Source organism: Cyprinodon tularosa, unplaced genomic scaffold, assembly GCF_016077235.1.
Source record: "Cyprinodon tularosa strain WSP-4 unplaced genomic scaffold, ASM1607723v1 ctg119, whole genome shotgun sequence".
Taxonomy (NCBI): Eukaryota; Metazoa; Chordata; class Actinopteri; order Cyprinodontiformes; family Cyprinodontidae; genus Cyprinodon; species Cyprinodon tularosa.
The window spans coordinates 668,202-694,676 of NW_024037992.1; the positions used below are offsets into that span (position 1 = coordinate 668,202).

Consider the following 26,475-nt stretch of genomic DNA (forward strand, 5'->3'; position numbering starts at 1 on the left):
ACATAAATCATTTCTTATCTCTGCAGGAAAAGTTTGAGGCTGGTACCTGAATGGCGACGCGAGCAGCAGGAATGATTTCCTCCACTCGTATGGACGAGCGCTCAGACAGAGACATCTGCCTGTAGGAGGACTTCTCCGGGGTCCCGCAGAGGGACAGCTGTCGTCCCGTCCTTCCCGCGTTACGGAACGGCCGGGACGACAGCGCATCGCCGTCCCTGATGACATCATCATCCAGTGCTGTTGGCATGTTCTGACCAACCAATAGGAACCTGCAGAGATCAGACCGTTTAGCGAGAAAGTGAGGCATAATATCATCGGATAATTCATAATTAATAGGGCTGGGAATTAAATCAATTCAATCTTCCAAGAATCGATTTCATTTTTATTTCCAGAATACATCATTTCCAAGTCGATCTGGTCAAATCGAAAATTGTCGGTACTAAAACCTTTTTTTCATAATTACCCGAATTACATTTCCCACTGCAAGGACAACGGGAAATGTAATTTGATAAAAATCAATCTTTGGTTATATAAATATTTAATTAGAGATTAAATTTAATTAGAAAATCAATTTAGTTAAAAGCAGCTCTAATAACCATAATATTATGATAGAAGTTTAGATGAGTTGCAAAAGCTTAATAGTTCATAGAGCTTGTAGTAAGCAGTGCTTTGTTTAAAGAGGTTGGCTGCAGCTATCTCTGTTCAGTTTTTTCCTCTGTCCCGCTGCTCCCGTGTCCCGCCTCTCGGTGTGACATCATCAAATCTGTCGCTTTGAGACATCTAATTTGCGATCGCATTTCACTGATGTGCAGAGCCACTGCGCGGAGGAGGAGGAGAGACACACAGCAGCACTCGGTGATTCTTAACCAGCAGCTACTTCGATGTTTAAGGAAAAGTTTGGAGACGGGTTGGTTAAAAAAATTAGAGATCATGTCACCGTAAGAACTGCTTGTTTGACATACAGAACTTTTTCAGATAAAAATGGCAACAGATTGTAAGTTAATACAAGTCATTATATTAGTAAAGATGTTCATAAATCTTTTTTTAAACAGAGCAGAGAGAGAAAAACAAGCTAGAAATAAGTAAAAACAATTGTTAAATTAAGTGCATTTACCCTTAATTTGAGTAGGTAAATGAGATAATTTACCAATGGGATGAGTATTTTCACTCTTAGTATTAAGATAATTAGATAAAATACACTTAAAATAAGACAATGCAATTGTGTTTTCTTATTTATGTGTAAATTGTGTTGTTTCATTGGCAAAATGTCTCTTTTACCTCCTCAACCTAAGAACAAATGCACTTATTTTAAGAAAAATTGACTTATTTAGATTTTGATTTTTTCCAGTGAAGGTGAAACAGATTTACTGGGATATGCAACATGCAATAAAACTCCAAGTTTACAAGAAAGTTTACAAGGAAAAAATATGCTATGCTATATCTAAAATGCAGCATATCCATATTTTTCTTAATAGATGGATGGAATTTAAACTGTAAATTGCAGGGATGCATGATTTTTCGATTTTGGCATCACAATCGGCTGTTATTCGTTATTTTTCAATACGTTATTGTTTTTGGGCCATATATATATATATATATATATATATATATAAATACACACACTAGGGATGCACGATATAATTGGCTCCCTATCGGTATCGGCCTTCAAAACTGAATATCGGACATCGGCCACCCCACCGATATTTAACCCGATATTTGATCAGCTTCTGAGTTTCTAAAGTCTAAAAAAAAAAAAAAAAAAAATACTTCTTCTTCTTCCTCAAAAACTTCTTTTTTACAGACTTAAAAACTTCTAAAGACGAGGGAAAAAATATTGATACATTAAAATGTCCCAATATCTTCATATGCTGATATATTGCCATTTAAAAACACCATATCAATCTCTTTTACTAATGAAATATTGCTATATGTCATCGTTATGCTACGAAATCCCCCGAAAATTCACGAAATTTTGCCATATTTTTATATGTTGATATATTGACGCGGTATCGATCTATTTTACTAACAAAATCTAACAAGAATTTGCGAAATATCACGAGAGTTTGTAACAGAACGATGAAATTTCACGAGATTTTGAAAGTAAAATAGATCGATACCGCGTTTTTAAAAATCTATTTGATATCAGCATATGAAAATATATTTGACTATATTATTTTTCAAAGTGTCAAAAATGGATAACAAAACTGCTATTTTCAATGACTACTTATTTTTGTCCAGCTTTAACATCGGTATCAATATCGGTTATCGGCTACATGAGTTTTAAAATATCGGCATATCGGATATCGGCCAAAATCCCAATATCCTGCATCCCTAATATACACGATACGATAAAAGGCATCTCTCTAATTATCTATAAATATAAATATCAGTGTATTGTGGTTCTCTTGTGTTCTCAACAATAGGAAAGCATTCAATAAATAAATGTTTGAGTTCATTTTTGGAAAATGCAAAAACCTAATGAAAGCGTTCGTGTGGAGTAACCGTAGGTCCATCAGCCCCCACCCTTAGAGCGCCCCCACCAACTTTCATTAGAAAGTTACACCCTTGATTCACACCTTTTGATCTTGTCCTGCTCCAACGTTCAACCAGTTTCATTAAGAGGTTCACAGTTGTGAGCTTCAGAAAAAAATTATTTAAGGTTTTAATCCTGTTTTCTTCAGTGCCATTTAGCCCAAATATATCTTGATGTTACAAAATAAAATGCAACTGAGGACCAAAATATTAGAGATCCCAACTCTCCTTTTTATCAGAAAAAAAAAAGAGGCCAGTGAAGACCAAAGGAACAAGGAACAGGTTTGGATTGAATACTGTAGGAGTTATTGTACAACGTCCCAGGATTTTACACGCCTCCTGAAGTTTGATCCAAAATTATGGCACAATCAAAGAGTAGCTTATTTTAACCTGAATTAACAAGGTGGGCAAAAGAACATTAAACAGAGAAGTCTTCATAAGCATGGAGGAGGTGCAGAGATACACAGTCAGGGGAGGAGATCACGCTGAAAAGATAACAGACGTTTTAAACTCCTACATAAACCCCAGATTTATGCAGGTTTGGGCAGAAAGCCGCCATTGAAAAAGAGCCTTAAGAGATATTTTGGTTCGAGGCAAGAAACAATGAACACAAAATGTGTGGAATAAGATTCTCTGGTCACAACAAGCTGGAACTGAAATAATTGGCAAATGTGGTAAACACTATTATGTCTGATGGCAAACACTGTCCTGATGAAACCACCCCCACTGTACAACAGGGGAGGAAAGCTATACTGGGAATAAACAGAATACCCTGAGGGGCGAAGGGTCACCTTAAAGGAGAAGTCCGGTTATATTCAGAATTTAAACTTCTGAAAGTTCTTTAAATATAAAATTATTACATCCTGTTCAATAAATGATCAGTGTTTTAAATTCAGAGTAATTTTCATTTCAATGTGTGACCAACCCGTCCGTGGAGGATCAGGAATCAGAAAGGTGGAATAACTCTTTTATTTTCACTTTTACCCGATGTATTCCAGCATCCAGCTGCCATGCACGTGGGCATTGTCAGTTTCACTATAGCTCTGGTGAATTTCAATGGTGAAGTCCTCTGGAAATCTTCAATAATTGTTGTTGATTGCAGATGTGTCTAGTAGTTCCCATTGATTTAGCTTGGAAAGCGGGGAGAATGGCGCTAGGCTTACCGCACCGTGACGACGGTAGCCCGTCTGCAGCAGCCAGGGCCAACGGTAGCCCGTCTGCAGCAGCCAGGGCCAACGGTAGCCCGTCTGCAGCAGCCAGGGCCAACGGTAGCCCGTCTGCAGCAGCCAGGGCCAACGGTAGCCCGTCTGCAGCAGCCAGGGCCAACGGTAGCCCGTCTGCAGCAGCCAGGGCCAACGGTAGACCGTCTGCAGCAGCCAGGGCCAACTGTAGTACGTCTGCAGCAGCCAGGGCCAACGGTAGACCGTCTGCAGCAGCCAGGGCCAACGGTAGACCGTCTGCAGCAGCCAGGGCCAACGGTAGACCGTCTGCAGCAGCCAGGGCCAACGGTAGACCGTCTGCAGCAGCCAGGGCCAACGGTAGACCGTCTGCAGCAGCCAGGGCCAACGGTAGACCGTCTGCAGCAGCCAGGGCCAACGGTAGACCGTCTGCAGCAGCCAGGGCCAACGGTAGCCCGTCTGCAGCAGCCAGGGCCAACGGTAGACCGTCTGCAGCAGCCAGGGCCAACGGTAGACCGTCTGCAGCAGCCAGGGCCAACGGTAGACCGTCTGCAGCAGCCAGGGCCAACGGTAGACCGTCTGCAGCAGCCAGGGCCAACGGTAGACCGTCTGCAGCAGCCAGGGCCAACGGTAGCCCGTCTACAGCAGCCAGGGCCAACGCCAGGGCTAACGGTAGCCCGTCTGCAGCAGCCAGGGCCAACGGTAGACCGTCTGCAGCAGCCAGGGCCAACGGTAGACCGTCTGCAGCAGCCAGGGCCAACGGTAGACCGTCTGCAGCAGCTAGGGCCAACGGTAGACCGTCTGCAGCAGCCAGGGCCAACGGTAGACCGTCTGCAGCAGCCAGGGCCAACGGTAGCCCGTCTGCAGCAGCCAGGGCCAACGGTAGCCCGTCTGCAGCAGCCAGGGCCAAGGGTAGCCCGTCTGCAGCCGCCAGGGCTAACAGTAGCCCGTCTGCAGCAGCCAGGGCCAACGGTAGACCGTCTGCAGCAGCCAGGGCCAACTGTAGCCCGTCTGCAGCAGCCAGGGCCAACGGTAGCCCGTCTGCAGCAGCCAGTGCCAACGGTAGCCCGTCTGCAGCAGCCAGGGCCAACGGTAGCCCGTCTGCAGCAGCCAGGGCCAACGGTAGACCGTCTGCAGCAGCCAGGGCCAACTGTAGCCCGTCTGCAGCAGCCAGGGCCAACGGTAGACCGTCTGCAGCAGCCAGGGCCAACGGTAGACCGTCTGCAGCAGCCAGGGCCAACGGTAGCCCGTCTGCAGCAGCCAGGGCCAACGGTAGACCGTCTGCAGCAGCCAGGGCCAACGGTAGCCCGTCTGCAGCAGCCAGGGCCAACGGTAGCCCGTCTGCAGCAGCCAGGGCCAACGGTAGCCCGTCTGCAGCAGCCGGGGCAAACGGTAGCCCGTCTGCAGCAGCCAGGGCCAACGGTAGACCGTCTGCAGCAGCCAGGGCCAACTGTAGCCCGTCTGCAGCAGCCAGGGCCAACGGTAGACCGTCTGCAGCAGCCAGGGCCAACGGTAGACCGTCTGCAGCAGCCAGGGCCAACGGTAGCCCGTCTGCAGCAGCCAGGGCCAACGGTAGCCCGTCTGCAGCAGCCAGGGCCAACGGTAGCCCGTCTGCAGCAGCCAGGGCCAACGGTAGCCCGTCTGCAGCAGCCAGGGCCAACGGTAGCCCGTCTGCAGCAGCCAGGGCCAACGGTAGACCGTCTGCAGCAGCCAGGGCCAACTGTAGTACGTCTGCAGCAGCCAGGGCCAACGGTAGACCGTCTGCAGCAGCCAGGGCCAACGGTAGACCGTCTGCAGCAGCCAGGGCCAACGGTAGACCGTCTGCAGCAGCCAGGGCCAACGGTAGACCGTCTGCAGCAGCCAGGGCCAACGGTAGACCGTCTGCAGCAGCCAGGGCCAACGGTAGACCGTCTGCAGCAGCCAGGGCCAACGGTAGACCGTCTGCAGCAGCCAGGGCCAACGGTAGCCCGTCTGCAGCAGCCAGGGCCAACGGTAGACCGTCTGCAGCAGCCAGGGCCAACGGTAGACCGTCTGCAGCAGCCAGGGCCAACGGTAGACCGTCTGCAGCAGCCAGGGCCAACGGTAGACCGTCTGCAGCAGCCAGGGCCAACGGTAGACCGTCTGCAGCAGCCAGGGCCAACGGTAGCCCGTCTACAGCAGCCAGGGCCAACGCCAGGGCTAACGGTAGCCCGTCTGCAGCAGCCAGGGCCAACGGTAGACCGTCTGCAGCAGCCAGGGCCAACGGTAGACCGTCTGCAGCAGCCAGGGCCAACGGTAGACCGTCTGCAGCAGCTAGGGCCAACGGTAGACCGTCTGCAGCAGCCAGGGCCAACGGTAGACCGTCTGCAGCAGCCAGGGCCAACGGTAGCCCGTCTGCAGCAGCCAGGGCCAACGGTAGCCCGTCTGCAGCAGCCAGGGCCAAGGGTAGCCCGTCTGCAGCCGCCAGGGCTAACAGTAGCCCGTCTGCAGCAGCCAGGGCCAACGGTAGACCGTCTGCAGCAGCCAGGGCCAACTGTAGCCCGTCTGCAGCAGCCAGGGCCAACGGTAGCCCGTCTGCAGCAGCCAGTGCCAACGGTAGCCCGTCTGCAGCAGCCAGGGCCAACGGTAGCCCGTCTGCAGCAGCCAGGGCCAACGGTAGACCGTCTGCAGCAGCCAGGGCCAACTGTAGCCCGTCTGCAGCAGCCAGGGCCAACGGTAGACCGTCTGCAGCAGCCAGGGCCAACGGTAGACCGTCTGCAGCAGCCAGGGCCAACGGTAGCCCGTCTGCAGCAGCCAGGGCCAACGGTAGACCGTCTGCAGCAGCCAGGGCCAACGGTAGCCCGTCTGCAGCAGCCAGGGCCAACGGTAGCCCGTCTGCAGCAGCCAGGGCCAACGGTAGCCCGTCTGCAGCAGCCGGGGCAAACGGTAGCCCGTCTGCAGCAGCCAGGGCCAACGGTAGACCGTCTGCAGCAGCCAGGGCCAACTGTAGCCCGTCTGCAGCAGCCAGGGCCAACGGTAGACCGTCTGCAGCAGCCAGGGCCAACGGTAGACCGTCTGCAGCAGCCAGGGCCAACGGTAGACCGTCTGCAGCAGCCAGGGCCAACGGTAGACCGTCTGCAGCAGCCAGGGCCAACGGTAGACCGTCTGCAGCAGCCAGGGCCAACGGTAGACCGTCTGCAGCAGCCAGGGCCAACGGTAGACCGTCTGCAGCAGCCAGGGCCAACTGTAGCCCGTCTGCAGCAGCCAGGGCCAACGGTAGACCGCCTGCAGCAGCCGGGGCCAACGGTAGACCGCCTGCAGCAGCCGGGGCCAACGGTAGCCCGTCTGCAGCAGCCGGGGCCAACGGTAGCCCGTCTGCAGCAGCCGGGGCTAACGGTAGCCCGTCTGCAGCAGCCGGGGCTAACGGTAGCCCGTCTGCAGCAGCCGGGGCTAACGGTAGCCCGTCTGCAGCAGCCGGGGCTAACGGTAGCCCGTCTGCAGCAGCCGGGGCTAACGGTAGCCCGTCTGCAGCAGCCGGGGCTAACGGTAGACCGTCTGCAGCAGCCGGGGCCAACGGTAGCCCGTCTGCAGCAGCCGGGGCCAACGGTAGCCCGTCTGCAGCAGCCGGGGCCAACGGTAGACCGTCTGCAGCAGCCGGGGCCAACGGTAGCCCGTCTGCAGCAGCCGGGGCCAACGGTAGACCGTCTGCAGCAGCCGGGGCCAACGGTAGCCCGTCTGCAGCAGCCCTCTCTCTGCATAGCCGCGTGTGAAGGACCGCTGGCTCTGATGATGATTTTTGAGTACCATTTGGAAAAATGTTCATTTGATTTGTGTTTATCTGACTGACTTCATTATTATTCCCCCACTAAATTAAAATAGTTATAATTAATTATTATCTAAAGACTATTAATAAAAGGAGGTGAAATGCAGCTCCAAACTAGCTTTGAATGTGATGATGTCATCAGAATGCTTCTGTTCCCATTGACCCATATGTATTCAGCGTAATCCCGTTCTCCCAGAGTCCAGACTTTCCTGGGTTCTTCTCATAAACACACCTGGCGAGGACACGAGTCTGTACTCACGTTCTCGTGAATAGAGAAACGGCCCTGATCTGAAACATGTCTGTGATCAGGTCAGGCATAAATCAGTCTTCTGTAAAAACTATTTTCCTTCACCTGGCCAACTGAAGACAGATGGAGTAGACTCCCTGTCTGGTCTCATAGTCCACTTCAGATGGGATGGAATCTCTCTGCATGACATTCACCACCAGACTGCAGAGAAAACAAAGAAAAACAGCAGATGTCACATGGCATAAAGAGCCCGCAGTGTTCAGCCTGATAATCAAAAAGACTAAAACTTGTTTTTATCTAATTTTTTACCTAAGGCCTCCGGCTTTGAGGAAGTTTTCACAGAAGGACTTGCTGCTGGTTTTGGCCATCTCATCATCAGATGTTGGCATCAGCTTAGAACTCAGCACCTATCACACAGATGGAAACCAACCAAGATCCAGGGTTAGCACACCAGTTCACATGCTTGTATAAGGAAGGGGGACGGCGCATACCTCCAGATTGTAAAGCACTCTGAAAGTAGACATGCCCGGGGCAGAGGATCGGAAAAGGGACTCCAAGATGGAAGCAGCGCTGGGCTGGTGCTGCTGTTTGGGAGTTACAGATGGAGAGCGGGAGCCGGAGCCCTGCCCAAGGGTGAAAAGAGTTTTCTACAACAGAAACAGACGCAATAGGGAGATCATAGTGTCAGATAAACAAAACAAGAGCAAATACTCCACATAATCAGCATCCAGCACTGAGAGAAGAGCTACAGACTATCGATTAGACTAGAATAGTAGAGATCTATAAAAAAAAAAACACTAGTCCAGGATGATGGGGATGCTGTCAGGCACCTGGTGGCTCCAGACACTGGATTCTTTGGGAACAAAGTTGTCGAGTGCGTCCTGCACTTCAGGGTCTGTTGGAATTAGCAGCAGTAGCTTCCTCACACGAAGGATTATCCTGAAGAAGAAAACAAAAAAGGACATCAAATTTAAATTACAGAATTTTCAGCAGAGGAACAGAAAGCGACTTATTTGGATCCACTTAAATAACATTGAAAAAAATATGGTAATGTTTTAAGCAGCAATGCGTAAATCGTGTAATTCTCGTTCCCTTTCTATAAAATTAGAAATACACTGATTGATCAAACGTGTATCTATGTTTATTAACATTTAAAGGTGATAAAAAACTAAAAAATTTAATAAAAAAAAGGTATATCTTGGTAAAAGCCTTGATGATATTTGTTTAAAGTAGCAGCAAATCTTCAAAGCATTTTATCTAGGGCTGAAACAATTGAACAGATTAATCGATTATTAATTCTAGAATAATTTAGTAATTTATTAATAGTTAACCTGAGTTTAGAGACTCTGAAACGTGCCTTTAGCTGACAGTGGGACCCACTTAGAGCAGGAATTATACCAAGACTGAAAAAAAAAAACTGAAAAAAAAAACATTTAAAAATTTTGCATTTAAAAGTTGGAACACCGTTTTTTTATTTTTTATTATTACATTGGCCCTTGATTTTATTTTATTTTATTCCATCATGTTCTACTCACCCATATGAGTTTTGTATCATTTAGGCCGTTCTGAAGATATTCTGTTAAGTTCGGCTATTCTGCTTTGATTTTAAAGGCACACTTTGCAACTTTTTTGAGTTTATTAATGTGTTCCATAACGTTTTGGATGATTAAATGAGTCATTTCAGGTTGAACAAAGGTATTCTCGGCCGCCCTGGTGGTCTGTGGGGGAAATACCGCACTTGCAATTGCAGGAGCACCGACCCGCACCCACAGGCTCAGAAGTCTCGCGAGAGTCGGTCTTGCTTCACCCCCAGTTAAAAGCATGCTCGTTGCTAGCACAGTGGTGATCTTTGTGCAGTGCTGCTTTCACACCGGACACAGCAAAATCAGCAAAATCGCGTGTGCTGCTTCATTTTTGCTGCTTGTACCAGTTAGTTCTGACGCGCGGCTGAAGCAGCTTTGCTGCTCTGGCTGCGCGGTGCAAAAGTGTGTCTGAGGCGCATTGGGCGTAGCTTCCCTATCCTTTCTCTGCCTTGCAGCTATATTTGCTGTGATCAGTGGGAATAAAGTAGTTTTAATATGTTTTTAAGTGAGAAAATACACCTGAAAACGTAATCAGTGCCGTCAGTTCATTCGGATTATTATCCTGCCTTCCAATATTTTTTCTGTCGGAGCTGCTCAGACCCCCACATACCAGCGGTGCGCCGACAGTAGGAATCCCTTCATCAGCAGCCTCTGGCCTGGTCGCCTCCTCGCGGTTCCCCGCGGCGGCTGGTAGGTGTTTTTCATCTAAATAATCCAAACTGCAGGCAGCAGGATAATAAAAGCGCTGCTTCAGCTGCTCAGACGCGCTGCACCTGCTGCTCAAAACGCGCCGCGGGACCTTTTGCTGCACCTTGACGCGCGTCAACCATTGACTTTGCATTTAAACTCGCTGCTTCTGTCGCGCCAGCTGCGTCCAGTGTGTGCATTTGTTGCGTTCGCCTGTCTGCTAAGCTCAAAACAACCGCGCCTGGCTTGACGGAGAAACCAGGAGAACAGCTCTGCATTTTTACGACAGTGCACTTTTACTTTCGCCCTCTGGGGGCAGCCTCGCTGGAAAATCAACACCGGTTGCATAGTGTACCTTTAAAAGATATAAATATAAAAACTATAACCATGGATGTCTGGGGGCAGTGATTGGCCTCCATGTTCTGAATGCTGGCGTACCATAAAGAATAAATGATGAACAGTTTAGTTTGTGCCTTCAAGTCGTTGCCCATAGGAAGACGTTACTGGATATAACCTAACGGAATATCTTCAGAACGGCTCCAAATGACACTAAACTCATATGAAAACGGCGTTCCCCTTTAAGATTAGCTTTAAACTTTTCTTCTATCAATCTGCTTTATCAAGAACTCAAGTGAAAAAGTAAAAGTTTAACATGGTTCCATTTTGTAAAAAATCTTCTTTAATGAATCTTTGGCAATCCGATTATTAGTCGATTTATCGAAAAAATAATCAAGAGATGAATCAATTAGCAAAATAATCATTTGTTGCAGCCCTAATTTTATCCATCAGCCTCGGCCAGCAGGGCTAACACTGACGTAGAGCAGCAATTAAATTAAACCGCAGCAGACGCATCTGTTCTTCAAGCCGTAGCCACATGTTGTCCGGGTGGACTGAAGCATAAAGCCTCATTTACGGTTCCTTACAACCGTTTATACACAATGCTAGCACAGTTCCTCGCCTCCTAGTGGCGATCTACGGTACTACTGCTTTTTAGAGGGAAACAAGCAAACCAACATGGCGGCGCCCGTAACATTCAGGAAGTTTGCGGAGAGTCAGGCGAAGAAGGCAGCCATTGGTGAATTTCCTTGACAGAGTCAGCTTTTGGGAAGTGGATATGGCTAACGATAGTTAAATCAGGGCGTCCAGACGCAGGAAACAACGACAGACGTTGAGGCTCATCACACTGCTAAGCAGAATCATCACTGAAAATCGCGTGGCACGGTAGGAAAGCTAGTATTTTTATGAATGTCTGAAATTTCCTGATTATGGAGGCTGACAGTAAGAAGATGATGCGGTCTGCGTTCTTTGTTATCTGAGAACTGAGCCAGAACTGAACGCACCGAGCCCTGCTGATGAACTAGTAGTTCACTTTTGTCTGGCTCAGTCCGGTTCTATTTGAAGTGCCATTTACACTCAACAGTTATCTCAGTTACTGTACTCTGACTTTATTTGCTGTTATTCACATAATATAGTAGCTACATGTAGCCAAATGCTCCGTTTAGCTGTGACACCTCTCTGAAGGGGAACACTGGCTGAGCATGGCGGCTGAAAACTTCAAGCCCTGATCTTCAGAAAGTTTGCGTATCCTAAAATACGTGCAACCCAGAGCATGTGAGTGGAGAGGGGCGTGGAGCGAGCGGTGGAGTGGAGCAGAACAAATATGGTGGAGCGAAAAGCAGTTCTCAATTCATAGGCCGGGATTTCGCTCCACTCCAGTTCACCTCAAATATTGTCCAGACTTGTTCTACTAAAGGTGAAAGAAACAGAACTGACCACATGATGCCTGAGAAAACAACTGCTTTTTGTTTTCTGCACACTGCACCAACCTTACTCATCTGCCCAAAAGTCAGATCTTTCTTCTTTAATCGTGTCATCTAAAAAGGCCTACGTTCACTTGTGAGTACAACAAGTTTTTTGTGTTTTACTTTTTGCATCAGGAAGTTGCATTGAAAGTTGCACTATGAACACTTTAAAGATTTTTATTTGATTGATTTTTTTTTATCTTTAACTTTATATTTTTTAAAACTTAAATATAGGTGCTCTTGGTTTGTTTAAAATAAACTGTTTCTCTGGTTTTGGTATTTGCTCAATTTAAATTCACGTTTGAGTTAAAACCTAGGCCAAAGCCTATGCTGTAGTCTGTGCCTATAATCTGTTATAATCTGTTTTAAAATGCCTTCTGAAAATCTGAGCAAGTGTGGAACAATTTGGCTGGAGCAGCAGGTGAGCGCGAAGCAGATTTTGAGCAGAGCGTCCTGGCGCAACTTTGAGCGGCGGAGCGAATGAGCAAACATCCTCTTGAGCGGGCAGCGGGAATCGTTCACATACTCTGGTGCAAACATGTTTTATTCGTGCAGAGCAGATCTTCAAAGAAGGTGCAGAAGGTACTGATGAACTAGTATCAGTTTAGCGCGGTTCGGTTGAGTCTGGCGCGGTCCGGTTCAGTTGTGCGTGCCATTTACATTCAACAGTTATCTGGGTTAACGTGCTCGGACTGACCTCGCGCGGTTTCAGAAGGAGAGTGGAAATGGGGCTTAAGAGACACGACATCTTTACATAGATGACAACTAAAATAGTGTTTTATGATTTTGGCGTTATTAGTTTATCTCCTCAATAACTATCAGATTTAAAGATGCGATAAAATACATTCTCAGGGTTTATACAGGAAGGAGGAACTCTAAGTTAATGCTTTTTAATGCTCTTAGAAATAATTTTAATGTAATCAGTAAGTACCCAATACTGTCATATATATATATATATAGTTATATATAAAAACACGGCCAAATCCTTCGTAATCTTTACCATCGAGAGGCTGCAGCCATGTCCAGAACTTCTCGTTTTGCAGCCACTTATGCTAAAATTTGCATTTTCCCATTCTCTAGCTTTTTCTGTGCCTCGAGCTTCTGTTCCAAACATACGGCTTTAGGATCAACCAGGAGCAGTCCTAGCCCAGTGAGACCATCCTGATCTTGCGAGCTTTCAAGGTTTCACTCGCAGATCAGTCTGGAGACTCTCTGTTGAAGAAAATTTGGAGCCGTTCACCAAACGAACGTCCAATCAGCGTTGGCTTTGAGGCGGGTTGAGGTGTGACGCAACGAGAAGCGCGACAGCCGATGAAACTAGCGTTAGCGTGGCTATCGAGCAAGTTTTATCGGAATTACAGAGTATTTCTTCACTGAAAGAAGAGCAAAACACTGCTCTGGAGGCTTTTCTCAGAGGAAAAGATGTTTTTGCTCTTCTCCTGACTGGTTTTGGCAAGAGTTTGATCTATCAATTGGCTTGTGCCTGGCTTGTGGTTGTGTTGAGGGGCGACAGTGGCGTTGGATGTAGGAGTTTGCCCTTAAATCGAAGGATTGACGGTTCAAGCCCCGACTCCGACTTTCAGTGTCGTTGTGTCCATGAGCAAGACCCTTCACCTGCATTGTCTACTGATGGTGGTCAGAGGGCCCGGTGGCGCCAGTGTACGGCAGCCCCACTTCTGTCAGTGAGCCCCAGGGCAGCTGTGGCTACAGTGTAGCTTGCCATCATCAGTGTGTAAGTGAATGGGTGAATGAATGTAGTGTAAAGCGCTTTGGTCAAGTCTCCTGACTTGAATAAAGGCGCTATATAAGTACAGGACATTTACCATTTTCGTCTTCGCTCTGTTAGTACGTCATTTGCTTCGTTGATCTGATTGGTTTATTTGGCCCGTCTATCACCAACATAGGCCAATCAGCTAACCAGTATTTTCGCCCCTTCCCAAAATTACTTCAACGGAAGGTTTCCAGATGGATACGCGGAGCAAATCCATCTGGCAGAGTCAGGTTAGAGCAGTCCCATGCAAACACGTAGAACCAGTTAAATCTGATATATTTGATAAAATATATTTCTTTTTTTATAAAGCATTTTAAATGCCATGATAATCACATTTAATGAATTTTAATGCCGATTAAGGCCTTAATATAAAAAGTAATAATTGAATGACTTTTAATGACCAGCAGAAACCCTGATTGTATATGTTCTAATAATGTCTGTATTTCCAGTTTACTGCATTTTTAGAAAGCATTATCTTGCAGCTCTTATTTAATTTTCTTCGGTGGGGGAGGGTTCTGTTTCCTAATGAGTTCTTCTGCAGTTGATTCTAGTTGTAATAATCTCACCTTGGCTCATCCAGGTTAGCCAGCTGGTAAAGCATCTCGAACACGTTGCACACCAAAGCCATCACCACCCCAGGGAGGGACTTCTCCTGATGGTAGAAGATGATCACAGCGCATCAGAGGTGACGCCCTCCGCTGTGAGGCTGCAGCAGAAGCACATTGATGGTTTCCATGTTTTACCTGCTCCAAGGCGTAGGCCGAGTTAAAGACGGCAGAGCTGGAGCTGCTAGAGGCTGAGGCGGAGGACTCGGAGCTGCCCGACGGGGTCCCGGTACCGGAGCTCTTCACGGTCAGGCTCTGCTCGTCGCTGAAGCCCAGCTGAGAGAGCAGCTTCTGGTCTCGATTCATGGTCAGCTGACAGAAACACAGACAGGAAAAGTCAACCAGCTTGGTCATGTAACGAGCTAGAAAGCAAGCGGACACATTTAGTAACGCCTACCACGCTATCATTGGCAAAAATCTGGACATTATCCACCGGACAGCTCAGGTGTTCAGAGATCTTCCACCGGATGCTTCCTATGGTCTCATTACTGTGGGTCTGCAGGGAAACATGGAGTCAGGAGAGGAACACTTCTCTGCTGAAGCTTCCCAGTGAATAAAGCAGATACCTCCAGGGTAAAGGTGTCTTTGGTTGACTCGTAAGTGATGTGAAGAGTGACGGGGTGTCCGTTGAAAGAGGCCCCGTGAGGTAGAATAGTGCGAGGAAACGAGTACATATCCTACAGACACAAAAAACATCAACTTCAAATACAAACTTAATTATTATGTTCAGTTTCTGCCCAAATATTTTCTTTTTGTTGTGGATTTTTGTAACAGGGATAACTAGGATCATCCATGGTTTGGATGAACTATGTTCGTTCTCTACTTTCAACCCAGCATCTCTTCATCCACGCCTGCGATAATAAGAAGTTTACGCTGGCTAAGATCTTCAGTCATCCAGGTCATGGTCATTAAAAAAAAGAAAATTAAAATCAATCCACTGGACTTTGTTTTCAAGTCTGAAGACGTTTCTCTTCCATCCAGGAAGATTTTTCAATTCAAAATATCAGAAATAGCGTTTAGTTCCAGGTTTTATCCAGCAGCCCAACAAAGCCTGGTTTTAGTTTAGAAAACATGCAAATAGAAACGGATGAACGGGTCCCCCCCTTTGGAATGGGGGTCGTTTGGCTTCTTTGTTAGCCTGCAATGCCCCATACCTGTCTATGTCTCTGAAAGGGGGGTCGTTAGAGGGAATTGTTGGCCTGGCTGAATAGATGAGGTCCTCCGCTCTCCTGTACAGAGGCTGGGGCTGCGATGATAACAGGAAGGGATTAACTCAACTGCTGCATTGTAGGTGTTTGAAACCTACAAGCTTTTTGGACTCAGGTTTCAGTTTTAAAAAGCTACCATGCAGTAATAGCATTAATCCTTCCTGTTATCATCGCAGCGCCAGCCTCTGTTCAGGAGAGCGGAGGACCTCATCTATTCAGCCAGGCTAACAATCCTCGCCGCCTCGGCCGTATCTAGACCCACAGCTAGTTCCTGATTGGCCCTCTTGCGTTGTGGCGTGGAATAACAGCGCAGACCACGCTTCAATATTTAGCATAAATCAAAAATATCTGCGACACCCTCCTGTGGGAGGATAACCAGCCCATTACTATATATGGGCAAAAATGGCCACTCCCAGACTCAGTGATCACAACGAATATTATTGTTTCATTTTTTACTAAATTACTCTAAATTCATTAAATCACCACGAACGTATTAGTTTTAGGTATAAATAATGATCTATTGATCACTCCTTGCTGACCAGACTTTTCCTTTAATGATCAGGGCCAATGGAGTTGAAAGATTCCCAGTGCCTCTTCTGATTTATAGCTTTCATATACCTCTATAGTGATGACGTAGCGTTCAGCCAGTAACAGCAGTCGTTCAATAATGACCAGCTTTGTGGACCTGGGAACCAAAAAAAAAAAAAAAAAAACACAGACGTGGCTCAACAACATCATTAAAATCAGATGTTATCATCACCTTATTGAATTGTATTATATTGGGACATTGCAAGAGGTTAAGTAACGATGCTCTTACCCAAACCCCCCTCTGTACCTGGAAGGTGATTGTACAGACGTGGCTACGGTTGGCATGGCGGTGGCCGTCAGCATCTTTGTTGCCTTAGTAACAGCATGGGTTAAAGTGGGCCCGCCCAGGGCCGAGCTGGCGGCCTGGGAACAAGGAGAACAGAAACGAGCTGTTGGGTGTTGATTTCTAAGGAAAAGGCTAAAACTCAGAGCTGCTCAGCTTTAAAGGTCTCACCTCCAGCCGCTTGTAGCAATCAGCGATGAACTTCTTGTGCAAAGAAACGGAATCCTGGAAGGCGGAAAAATGCTTTATTTTTTCCCCTCATTCTTAAAACCACAAATTTAGCAGATACCCTGAACCCAGCCTCCTAGGACAACAGAAATATGTTTAGCTAATTCTGACATACAACAGAAGTATGTATGTTTATTACTCAAGTAGAAGAATAAATCCTACTGTTTCAAAACAGTTTCGTAGAAATTAGAGAACTCATTTAAGCTTTTTACTCATGTTTGGCTGTGACTCCATCCTGGAGAGAAATATCAGCTGTGCTGCTGCCATCAACACCTTTGTGTCTAGATGTTGGAGCTTGGCCTGTTTTCCAGTGTAGTCCTGTTTCTCTGACTGTGACTAACTGGATGTGCTCTCTTCATCCTCTGACATGGGAGCTGGCTCGGAGCTCGTCTGCCTGGCTGTGTGTTTCCTGGACGGGGCCGCCTTTTGCAGCTGCCTTTTGGATCTATGCTTCTTTTTCTATGTCTGCTTCCGTCTCCTTGAACCCCAGTGGGCCTCAGCAGATGGCCGCTCACACTGAGCCTGGTTCTGCTGGAGGTTTCTTCCTGTTCAAAGGGAGTTTTTCCTCTCCACTGTCACTACAAGCATGCTTAGTGTGAGGGATTGCTGAAGAGTCAATGAGTCGATGCAATCAGCTGGTTTTCCTTAGATAGAAAACTTTGAATCAATCTGACTGGATGATCTGGTGAACTGGAGAGTGACCTGAGATGACATGATGTGAATTGGAGCTATAGAAATAAACTGAACTGAATGTAAAAGTTTGAAAGTAGTAATTTTTAAAACTATTCAAAAAACAAACTTTAAACTGGTTACTGCACTACCTTATTAAATAAACATTTTTCTACAATTCTTGATGATAACTTCCTGATACCTAATTTCTTAGTTTTATCACTAATGTAAACTGCTTTAACTTTAACTTTATATCATCTTAAAAAACTATTTATTTTAGTTTCTGGTGAACAGAAATTGTCTGGATCAAACTACTTATTTTGATGGTTTTCATTGTTTTAAAATACTAACAGATTATAAATTAAACAAAACTAAAAACTTCTAAAATGCAAGGAGCAGAAAGTAGAGATAATTGGGAAAGATAAGTATAGATAACCTAAATCTCTACATAAGTAATGTTACGTTCAGGCCGCACGCAGCAGAAGCAGCAAAAACATGCATGCTGTTTTGTTTTTGATGCTTGTACAAGTTTAGTTCTGACGCAAAGCTGAAGCATCTTTGCTGCTCTGGCTGCGCGGTTTTTGGGTGAGAAAGTCCTCCTGAAAACATGGTCTGTGCCGTCGGATCATCCAGATTACCATCCTTCCTTCAAAGATTATTTCTCTGTGGGAGCCGCTCAGACCCCCACATACAGGCAGAGCGCTGTCACTGGGAATCCCGTTTAACAGCAGCCTCCGGCCTGGTCGCCTCTTGGTGTTTTTAAGCTATAGTTTACGGCAACTGTAAGCAATTTTTCATGAACGTAATTCAAACTGCAGGCAGCAGAATAATAAAAGCCAACATATTCTGCCGGCAGGTTTCTACAGTTGAAGTTAATTTAGGCGTTAATAAACTGTTTCAGAGGAGTGATCATAGCGCTCTGCATCAGCAGTGCTGTGTCTGACTCCCTGCCAGCTCCCAGATCAGCTGCTCTCATTGGTTGATGTGGCGCGTCCAGCAGCTAAAGTTCAGAGTAGTGTATCACGTGGATAAGATGCTCAGAAGCTCGTGACCTGATGCTTCTGCTGCTCAGACGCTCTGCAGCACCTTTGCCTGCGCCTTGATGCGCGTCAACCTTTGACTCTGCATGTAGACTAGCTGCTTCTGCTGCCTCTGCGGCGTGCGGTCTGAACGTAGCATTAGGTAACTCGACGCCTCTCCATACGACACACTTTCACGTAAAAACTGACCTTCTTCATTTTTGGATTGAGATTGGTGTAGCTGTAGGTGATTATCAGTTGGATCGCCTCATTGGCTATCTCTTCATCAGGCGTTTCCATGGCGATGCGCCAAATAAAATCCATCCCTGCCAGGTCCAGGCGCTCCACGCACTGTTTCAGAAGAGCCAGAGCAGTAATCATTAAAGCACACACTGATGCCGCTGCATGTAGATAAGAGGTGAAAAGAGAAAACCCAGGTAAGGACGGACCAGCTGGGTTCCCTGGCGTTTCAGACGGTGGTCACACAGATTAACATTCTCAAAGAAGGTCTTAAACAGACCAAACCCTGGAAAGACACACAAATGAGTTGAGTGGTGTAAACAAATCCTTCAGAACAGCCTCTCTACTGCAGGAGTGGAGATTCTGACCGTTCATGGTGATCTCATAGGGCTCCAGCTTTAAAATCTTCTCCTTGAAGAGCTGCTGCTGAACGTCGCTCTCCAGGTCGTGCTGCCCTTTGGTGAACCACTCAAAACACATCTGGAGAAAATGCAAAAAAATATTTAACAAATAGATTTAAGTACAAAATAAAACCAGGGTTCCTACAGCATACGGCAAGTTAAATTCAAGACTTTTTAAGACTTTTTAATGCCACTTGAAATAAAAAATTAAGACCAAATTCACAAGAAACACAAGAAAAACCTGCTTGCATCAACTTAACCCAAAGGTTTATTTTAACATAAACCACTGCACTAATGTTTCAAATGTTGAAAAGCTTCCCATACAGGAAGAAAGCTAAAAACACACAAATGACAGATATATTTGAACAATTATTTAACTGAATTCACAAACTTTGTTTTAGCAGGGAACAAAACAAATCAGTTTTAAAGCCCCAACATAACCAGTGCTAAGTCTTTTTAGCAGCTATTTTTCTTTGTATGGTTTTCTTAGTATGTTTGATTTGGTGATAAGTGGAGGCGTTGCAGAGACAAGGGTGGAACTAAACTGAGAAATACCGGCTGTTTCTCTGTAACTCCATTTTGACGCTTTGTGTTTCGTGCTTCGCATGTGCGACTCCACTGCCTTAATTCCCATCGTTCTGAGCTTGAATGACTTCTTGCACTAAATCCACTGAGCCTCATGTATGTTCCCTGGTTTTAGCCATGGAGAAAACTCTTGGCTGGAGACAATTTTGGTTACATTTACACTTGCTCAGATTTTCCAGACAAAAAGTTAATGGTGCATCTCCCAAATGTCCCGGCCGCAACAACAACGCTTTATTGGTTCCGCTATCGGGACGGAACCAATAATGGAGAGCCGTTATTTATTTATTTTTTAATATAAAAAAAAAAAAAAGGTAAATTTTAATGTTTTATTTAACTTACAAATATAAATCGTAATAAAAATAATCCTATATATGATGTTTTAAAAATTAAGACCTACGAAAGACTGATTTAAGACATTTTAAGACCAATTAAGGCCTTAGTTTTATTTTGAAGAATTCAATGCCTTTTAAGACTTTTTAAGGACCTGTGTGAACCCTGAAAACATGGGCCAAGATCTTATAGCACAGATCCAACAAAATATCCACTTAAAAACCTAAACCTGCCTAAATTATTATACTTATTATTATTATTTTTTATCTGTGGAGCTTTTTTTTTTAAGCATTTCTGTACAAATACATTAAATGCCTGGATTTCTAGTCTTTTATTATCCATTTCGTCTCATTCAGAGATGAACATTATTTCTTTTTTACCGTTCAAATTTTACAGATAAAATAATATATAAACAGGCATTATATACTGTGGTAGTAAAGTGCTCTGGAATATATATCCAACTAAATGTTCCTTTGTCTAAATGTCTGCCGTATGAAGGACATGCAGATGAGTAAATCTGTAATGTTTTACAGCATTCCTCTAAAAACAAAAAGAACTCCACGTGACAAACAGCTGAGCAAAGTCTCCCCATCATACCTCACGGTCCAGTTCACAGACATCTGGACCTGAGACCAAGCACTCCCAAAGCTCCTTAGCTCTGTTCCAGACCAGGTAGATGCTGGCCTCCTGTAGGAAGAACGCCAGGAACCGCAGGTGGCAGTCCAGATACTGAAAAAGATCAGCAGATAGAGCGTTTCATTCCAAACTAGATCTCAATCAAAACAGGTCCAGAAACGCTGGTGAACAAAATGCACACTAACTTCCTGATAGGTGTATCTGCCGTCCACCAGAGTTGAAGCAGAGAGGCCGTTGTTCCCCGAAGCCGTCACAGCGAGTCGGTGGCAGCACACCAGAGATCCTGTGATCAGTTTGACGATCTCAAAGTTCTTCTTCAGGTCCTGGATGATGCTCTGAAGCGAGGCAGAGAGAGGTCACAATGGCGGCGTGGTGCGTGGGACGGCTCACCTGGGCTAAGCGTACGGTACCTTGTCTTGTTTCTGATAGGTCTGTTTGATGAAGGAACGGGTGATTTCATGCAGCTGTCGTAGAGCGGGAACAACCCAGACCGCCTGAGGGCTGCTATGCTGAGAGGCCTGTGAAAACACATCCAAACAAACCCCTAAAAACTCACACTATGAACCCCGTTCAGAGGTTTAAATCTGTTCTCATGTCAGGGCTTCGAGTTAGACTCACTGCCTTGGAAGTTTGTGAATATATTAGAAGAGAAATCAGAGATACAAAACACCAAGATAGAAATCAGCCATTTCTCAAATGTAAAGGCAAGATGTTTCTGTTGGGTATCCGTGGTTCTGATTGGATTACTCTTTTATGAGCATACAGCACCCCCTACAGTCACTGGAACCCCTGGTAAAGATGTGTCAATGGATCTTTTATTGCAGCAACGATATCTCACCCCTTTAATTTTAACGCATTCATTGGAGAAAAATGACCAACCATCAGGGAAATCAATGCTTTAACTAAATAACCTGGAAAATTTCATAAGGTTTCACTTCCAGTTTTGTCGGAGGCTATTTTCTCTAATCCACTATATTCAAAATAAGAAAAGCAAGAAAAGGTGTCATTTAACTGAGCATTTGTGAGCTGATTTAACAGTTGCCTTTTGCATCTATGCTTCTTTTTCTATGTCTGCTTCTGTCTCCTTGAACCCCAGTGGGCCTCAGCAGATGGCCGCTCACACTGAGCCTGGTTCTGCTGGAGGTTTCTTCCTGTTCAAAGGGAGTTTTTCCTCTCCACTGTCGCTACAAGCATGCTTAGTGTGAGGGATTGCTGAAGAGTCAATGAGTCGATACAATCAGCTGGTTTTCCTTAGATAGAAAACTTTGAACCAATCTGACTGGATGATCTGGTGAACTGGAAAGTGACCTGAGATGACATGATGTGAATTGGAGCTATAGAAATACACTGAATAGAATTGATTTTGTACGGCCAGAGAAGAGAGAGCGAAGGTAATGGGCTTGAAAATGATCTTCAAAGCTTAATGTTAGAGAACTACATCTGAGGTCGGCATTCAGGAGATTCAGTAAGTCTTAACAACATGTCAGCTAGTTAACTTTTTTGTTTTTCTGTCCCTCTGATTATGTATAAAGAGGTGCAGAATTAGCTAAACTTTACTAGAACTTTACCTGGGAAAATATGTTTAATTAAGATGGGACTACATTTGAGATTTTTCTACAAACCAAGACTTAAGTTGAGTTTCCCTTGAAAAGGGTTAAAGCTCATGAAGCACGGTTGAGACCCTGTGATGCTGTGGGTCCGTCTGTCTTCCAAAAGCAGCAGGATATTTCAAATATAGTGCAGCCCTTGATTTTTCTACAGGTTTCATTGACAGAGCGTACTGCAATAAAAGATAAATTAGTGTGAAGGTTTCCTATTTTGAGATATTTCACATGATTACCAGGGGTTCATAAGATGGAGGAGATTGCTGTTTATTTTGTAAAGTCCACAAGAAACTGACCGCTTGAAATCAGCGTTAATCACTCAGACAGCTTTCACCAGATCCACCCCAGTGTATAATCATTAGTGCCAAAACCAATTTAGTAAAGCGAAAGATCAGCAAACACCTGGTTAAATTACCTCAATCACCTGTAACATAATCAACCCGTGAGCAGATGAACCCCTTTTGTGGATGAACCCTTCTCCATGATTGGACGATAGACAGGAAGCGGCAGGATTAGACACAGATGGGTCAGTGGAAACAAATTAAATGGGATTACTGGCTTACTTTAGCGTTAGATTTCTTCTTGTGCCAAGTGCCAATATGAAATGAGCTTTGAGTGTTGCTGCCTTTACTGTCCTCCTGCGTGTGATTCTAGAAACATACATTTTATTTGCAGGTGGACATTTAAACACAGCTGTGTTAAAAGCCTGAGCTCTGTAAGCTCTGCTGTAGCATGCTGGGGATAAAAGGCACATGTATCCGAGTACATGGCTCACAGAAACAGCTAGAGGGGAGGGGGCATGCGTTCCTGCTAGCATCGCTAGAATGATCCATAACAACAGGTGAAACATGGTGATTATTTAGAGTGTTAGTACGATCACCGGGTTCCTTTTTTTAAACAATCCAATCATAAATCTATAGTGTGAAGAACAAGTCAAACTGGAGAGCTTACATCCAATATGATCATAACCGTCCTTTAAAAGAAAAGAGATTGCACCAAAGGATTGCTGGTTTCAAACATAACAGTAATAATAGTTTTGCTACGTACTACTGTAAGATTATTCCTCTTACTACTAAAGTTTGAACAGTGTAATAAACATTTATCAAACCAATAACAGAATAAGAACACAATGAAACCATACTAAAGATGGACCTCTGGCGGCGCCATTTGTGTACGTTATGCTCATCGCTCTGAAAAAGTGCTATAATGTCAGTGTTGTCCTGTTGCAGCCAACTTTAACGTATCTAACAGGGTCTTTCTGTGAGCGACCAGGTGAAGAACCATTTTTACCGTCACAATAAGAGGCATAAATACTGCTTAAACTTCACAGTAATATAACTCTCAGGGATCTTTCTGTTTAAAATAATAGAAAAATGTATTTTGTGCAAAGTTACAAATTACAGTCAAGTGTTTCTCCTATTTCAAAGTGTTTATGGCAAAATATGACACATATTTTATAGTGACAGATAAGAACAAGTCGAAATGAATGCTTTCTTTATTGGATAAAATGAAATCAAATTGGATTAGAGAATTGAAAAACAACCTGCAGTTTACTAGTAGGAGCAAAACATGCGGAAATGAACATTTAATTTAATATTACATTTTTTAAAAATCCCCACCATCATCCAGTAGATGTTCAGTTTCTGCCCAAATATTTTCTTGTTGTTGTTGATTTTTGTCACAGGGATAACTAGGATCATAAAAACTGCTTTTTTTATCAACTATGTTTATTCTCTACTTCCAAACTCAGCGTCCCTTCATCCATTCCTGCAATAAGAAGTTTCTTTTGACTGGTATTGATATACTTAATATTTTGATGGAGATGAGAAATCTGCTTGCTGGTCTGTTGAAGAACCAATAGTTTGCATCCAATCTTTTAAATAAACGGTGTTAGTTTTTTGGAATATATAAGAATTATGCTCCAATTTTTAGTTACCGATCTGTCGTTACTATAGGTGCTGGTCATAAAATTAGAATATCATGAAAAAGTAGATTGATTTCAGTAATTCCATTTAAAAAGTGAAACTTGTATATTATATTCATACATTACATACAAACTCATATATTTCAGATGTTTATTTTGTTTAATTTTGATGATTACAAATGACAACAAATGAAAATCTCAAATTCATCATATCAGAAAATTAGAATATTACTGAAGACCAATAAAAACAAAGGATTTATAGAAATGTTGGCCAACTGAAAAGTATGAACATGAAAAGTATGAGCATGTACAGCACTCAGTATTTAGTTGGGCCTCCTTTGGCCTGTATTACTGCAGCAATGCGGCGTGGCATGGAGTCGATCAGTCTGTGGCACTGCTCAGGTGTTATGATAGCCCAGGTTGCTCTAATAGTGGCTTTTAGCTCTTCTGAATTGTTGGGTCTGGTGTATTGCATCTTCTTCTTCACAACACCCCATAGATTTTCTATGGGGTTAAGGTCAGGAGAGTTTGCTGGCCAATTAAGAACAGGGATACCATGGTCCTTCAACCAGGTACTGGTAGCTTTGGCACTGTGTGCAGGTGCCAAGTCCTGTTGGAAAATGAAATCTGCATCTCCAAAAAGTTGGTCAGCTGCAGGAAGCATGAAGTGCTCTAAAACTTCCTGGTATGTGGCTGCGTTGACCCTGGACCTCAGAAAACACAATGGACCAACACCAGCAGATGACATGGCACCCCAAACCATCACTGACTGTGGAAACTTTACACTGGACTTCAAGCAACGTGGATGAAGTGCCTCTCTTCTTTTCCTCCAGACTCTGGGACCTTGATTTCCAAAGGAAATGCAAAATTTACTTTCATCAGAGAACATGACTTTGGACCACTCACCAGCAGTCCAGTCCTGTTTCTCTTTAGCCCAGGCAAGACGCTTCTGACGCTGTCTGTGGTTCAAGAGTGGCTTGACACAAGGAATGCGACAGCAGAAACCCATGTCTTTCATACGTCTGTGTGTGGTGGTTCTTGAAGCACTCACTCCAGCTGCAGTCCACTCTTTGTGAATCTCCCCCACATTTTTGAAGGGGTTTTGTTTCACAATCCTCTCCAGGGTGCGGTTATCTCTCTTGCTTGTACACTTTTTTCGACCACATCTTTTCCTTCCCTTCGCCTCTCTATTAATGTGCTTGGACACTGAGCTCTGTGAACAGCCAGCCTCTTTAGCGATGACCTTTTGTGTCTTGCCCTCCTTGTGCAAGGTGTCGATGGTCGTCTTTTGGACAACTGTCAAGTCAGCAGTCTTCCCCATGATTGTGTAGCCTATAGAACTAGACTGAAAGACCATTTAAAGGCTTTTGCAGGTGGTTTGAGTTAATTAGCTGATTAGAGTGTGGCACCAGGGGCCATCAATTTTGAACCTTTTCACAATATTCTAATTTTCTGATATGATGAATTTGAGATTTTCATTTGTTGTCATTTGTAATCATCAAAATTAAACAAAATAAACATCTGAAATATATGAGTTTGTATGTAATGTATGAATATAATATACAAGTTTCACTTTTTAAATGGAATTACTGAAATCAATCTACTTTTTCATGATATTCTAATTTTATGACCAGCACCTGTATATTTCAATTTGACAAAGCGGATATTTACGACGTTCTTTTTCCTGTTTGGTGCGATTATTATTGCAGATCTTGACCTGGCCGGACCGGAGCAGAGCTAAAAACAGCTTGGCTCGGTATTCTGACGCTGACGGATGGAGATGACATAGGTGACGTGCGGAGGAGCAGCGGTGGATGAGGAAAAGCTCTCATTGATTGACATTACAGACAAGCACTCCGCACGCCGTACGTGAGCGGGGCGGAGACGGATGATATGTCAGGAGAGAGACCTGACTGGCACCCCAGTCTTTGACTATAGGAAACTCTCACAAGCATGGTGTGCATTTATATTTATACTCTGTTTTTAAAGGAAACGTCCGCTCACATTCAGAATATAATCTTCTAAAAGTACTGAAAATATTAAATTATTCCGTCCTGTTCAATAAATGATCAGTGTTTTTAATTCAGAGTAATTTTCATGTGAATGTGCTTTACTGGAGGCATCCATGTTTCTCCCACACCGTTTACATTTGATCACTGCTGCATTTTAAGGAAGGAAAATCTCATGAAAGCTTTACAAAACAAAAATAAAAGTAATCTAAGTCTAATGAACTTTTCTACGGAGTGGTCACATGAAATTTGTATAAAAAAGCTTGAAGGTAGAATATAAGCATTTGTTTAAAAAATTTTAAGAATTTAATAACCTTAAGTTTTAAAACAAAGGAATTTAACAAAAAAAGATTAAAGCTACAGTGTGTAACTTTTAGCGACATCTAGCGGTCAGACTGCAGATTGCAGCAGCATGAACGTCTCCCCCCCACCGCTTCTCCCCCCCAACAGTACGGCGAGCGTTACGGGACAAAATGTCTTCCACGACGTCCGCATCACCTACCTTCTCAAGTGATGAGGTTTGTTTACATAGATAATTTTACAGATAGTATTTCATTAGTCTGTG

At 44.6% G+C, this 26,475-nt stretch overlaps 1 protein-coding gene across 1 annotated transcript in view; it reads right to left on the reverse strand.

Moving 5' to 3' along the window:
• Positions 1 to 26,475, reverse strand: part of usp24 (ubiquitin specific peptidase 24) — a 72,620-nt gene that overhangs the window by 24,812 nt on the left and 21,333 nt on the right. Inside the window, exons 16-34 of the mRNA XM_038268713.1 lie at positions 22,541 to 22,627; positions 20,784 to 20,891; positions 20,559 to 20,708; positions 20,335 to 20,466; positions 18,790 to 18,901; positions 18,631 to 18,707; positions 18,392 to 18,532; positions 16,437 to 16,490; positions 16,230 to 16,345; positions 16,013 to 16,079; positions 14,753 to 14,863; positions 14,584 to 14,682; positions 14,325 to 14,498; positions 14,148 to 14,233; positions 8,569 to 8,677; positions 8,230 to 8,385; positions 8,048 to 8,145; positions 7,844 to 7,939; positions 47 to 269 (exon numbers count right to left, since the gene is read on the reverse strand). Of these exons, the coding sequence (XP_038124641.1) occupies positions 47 to 269; positions 7,844 to 7,939; positions 8,048 to 8,145; positions 8,230 to 8,385; positions 8,569 to 8,677; positions 14,148 to 14,233; positions 14,325 to 14,498; positions 14,584 to 14,682; positions 14,753 to 14,863; positions 16,013 to 16,079; positions 16,230 to 16,345; positions 16,437 to 16,490; positions 18,392 to 18,532; positions 18,631 to 18,707; positions 18,790 to 18,901; positions 20,335 to 20,466; positions 20,559 to 20,708; positions 20,784 to 20,891; positions 22,541 to 22,627 (2,196 nt within the window). The remainder of the gene's footprint in view (positions 1 to 46; positions 270 to 7,843; positions 7,940 to 8,047; positions 8,146 to 8,229; positions 8,386 to 8,568; positions 8,678 to 14,147; positions 14,234 to 14,324; positions 14,499 to 14,583; positions 14,683 to 14,752; positions 14,864 to 16,012; positions 16,080 to 16,229; positions 16,346 to 16,436; positions 16,491 to 18,391; positions 18,533 to 18,630; positions 18,708 to 18,789; positions 18,902 to 20,334; positions 20,467 to 20,558; positions 20,709 to 20,783; positions 20,892 to 22,540; positions 22,628 to 26,475) is intronic.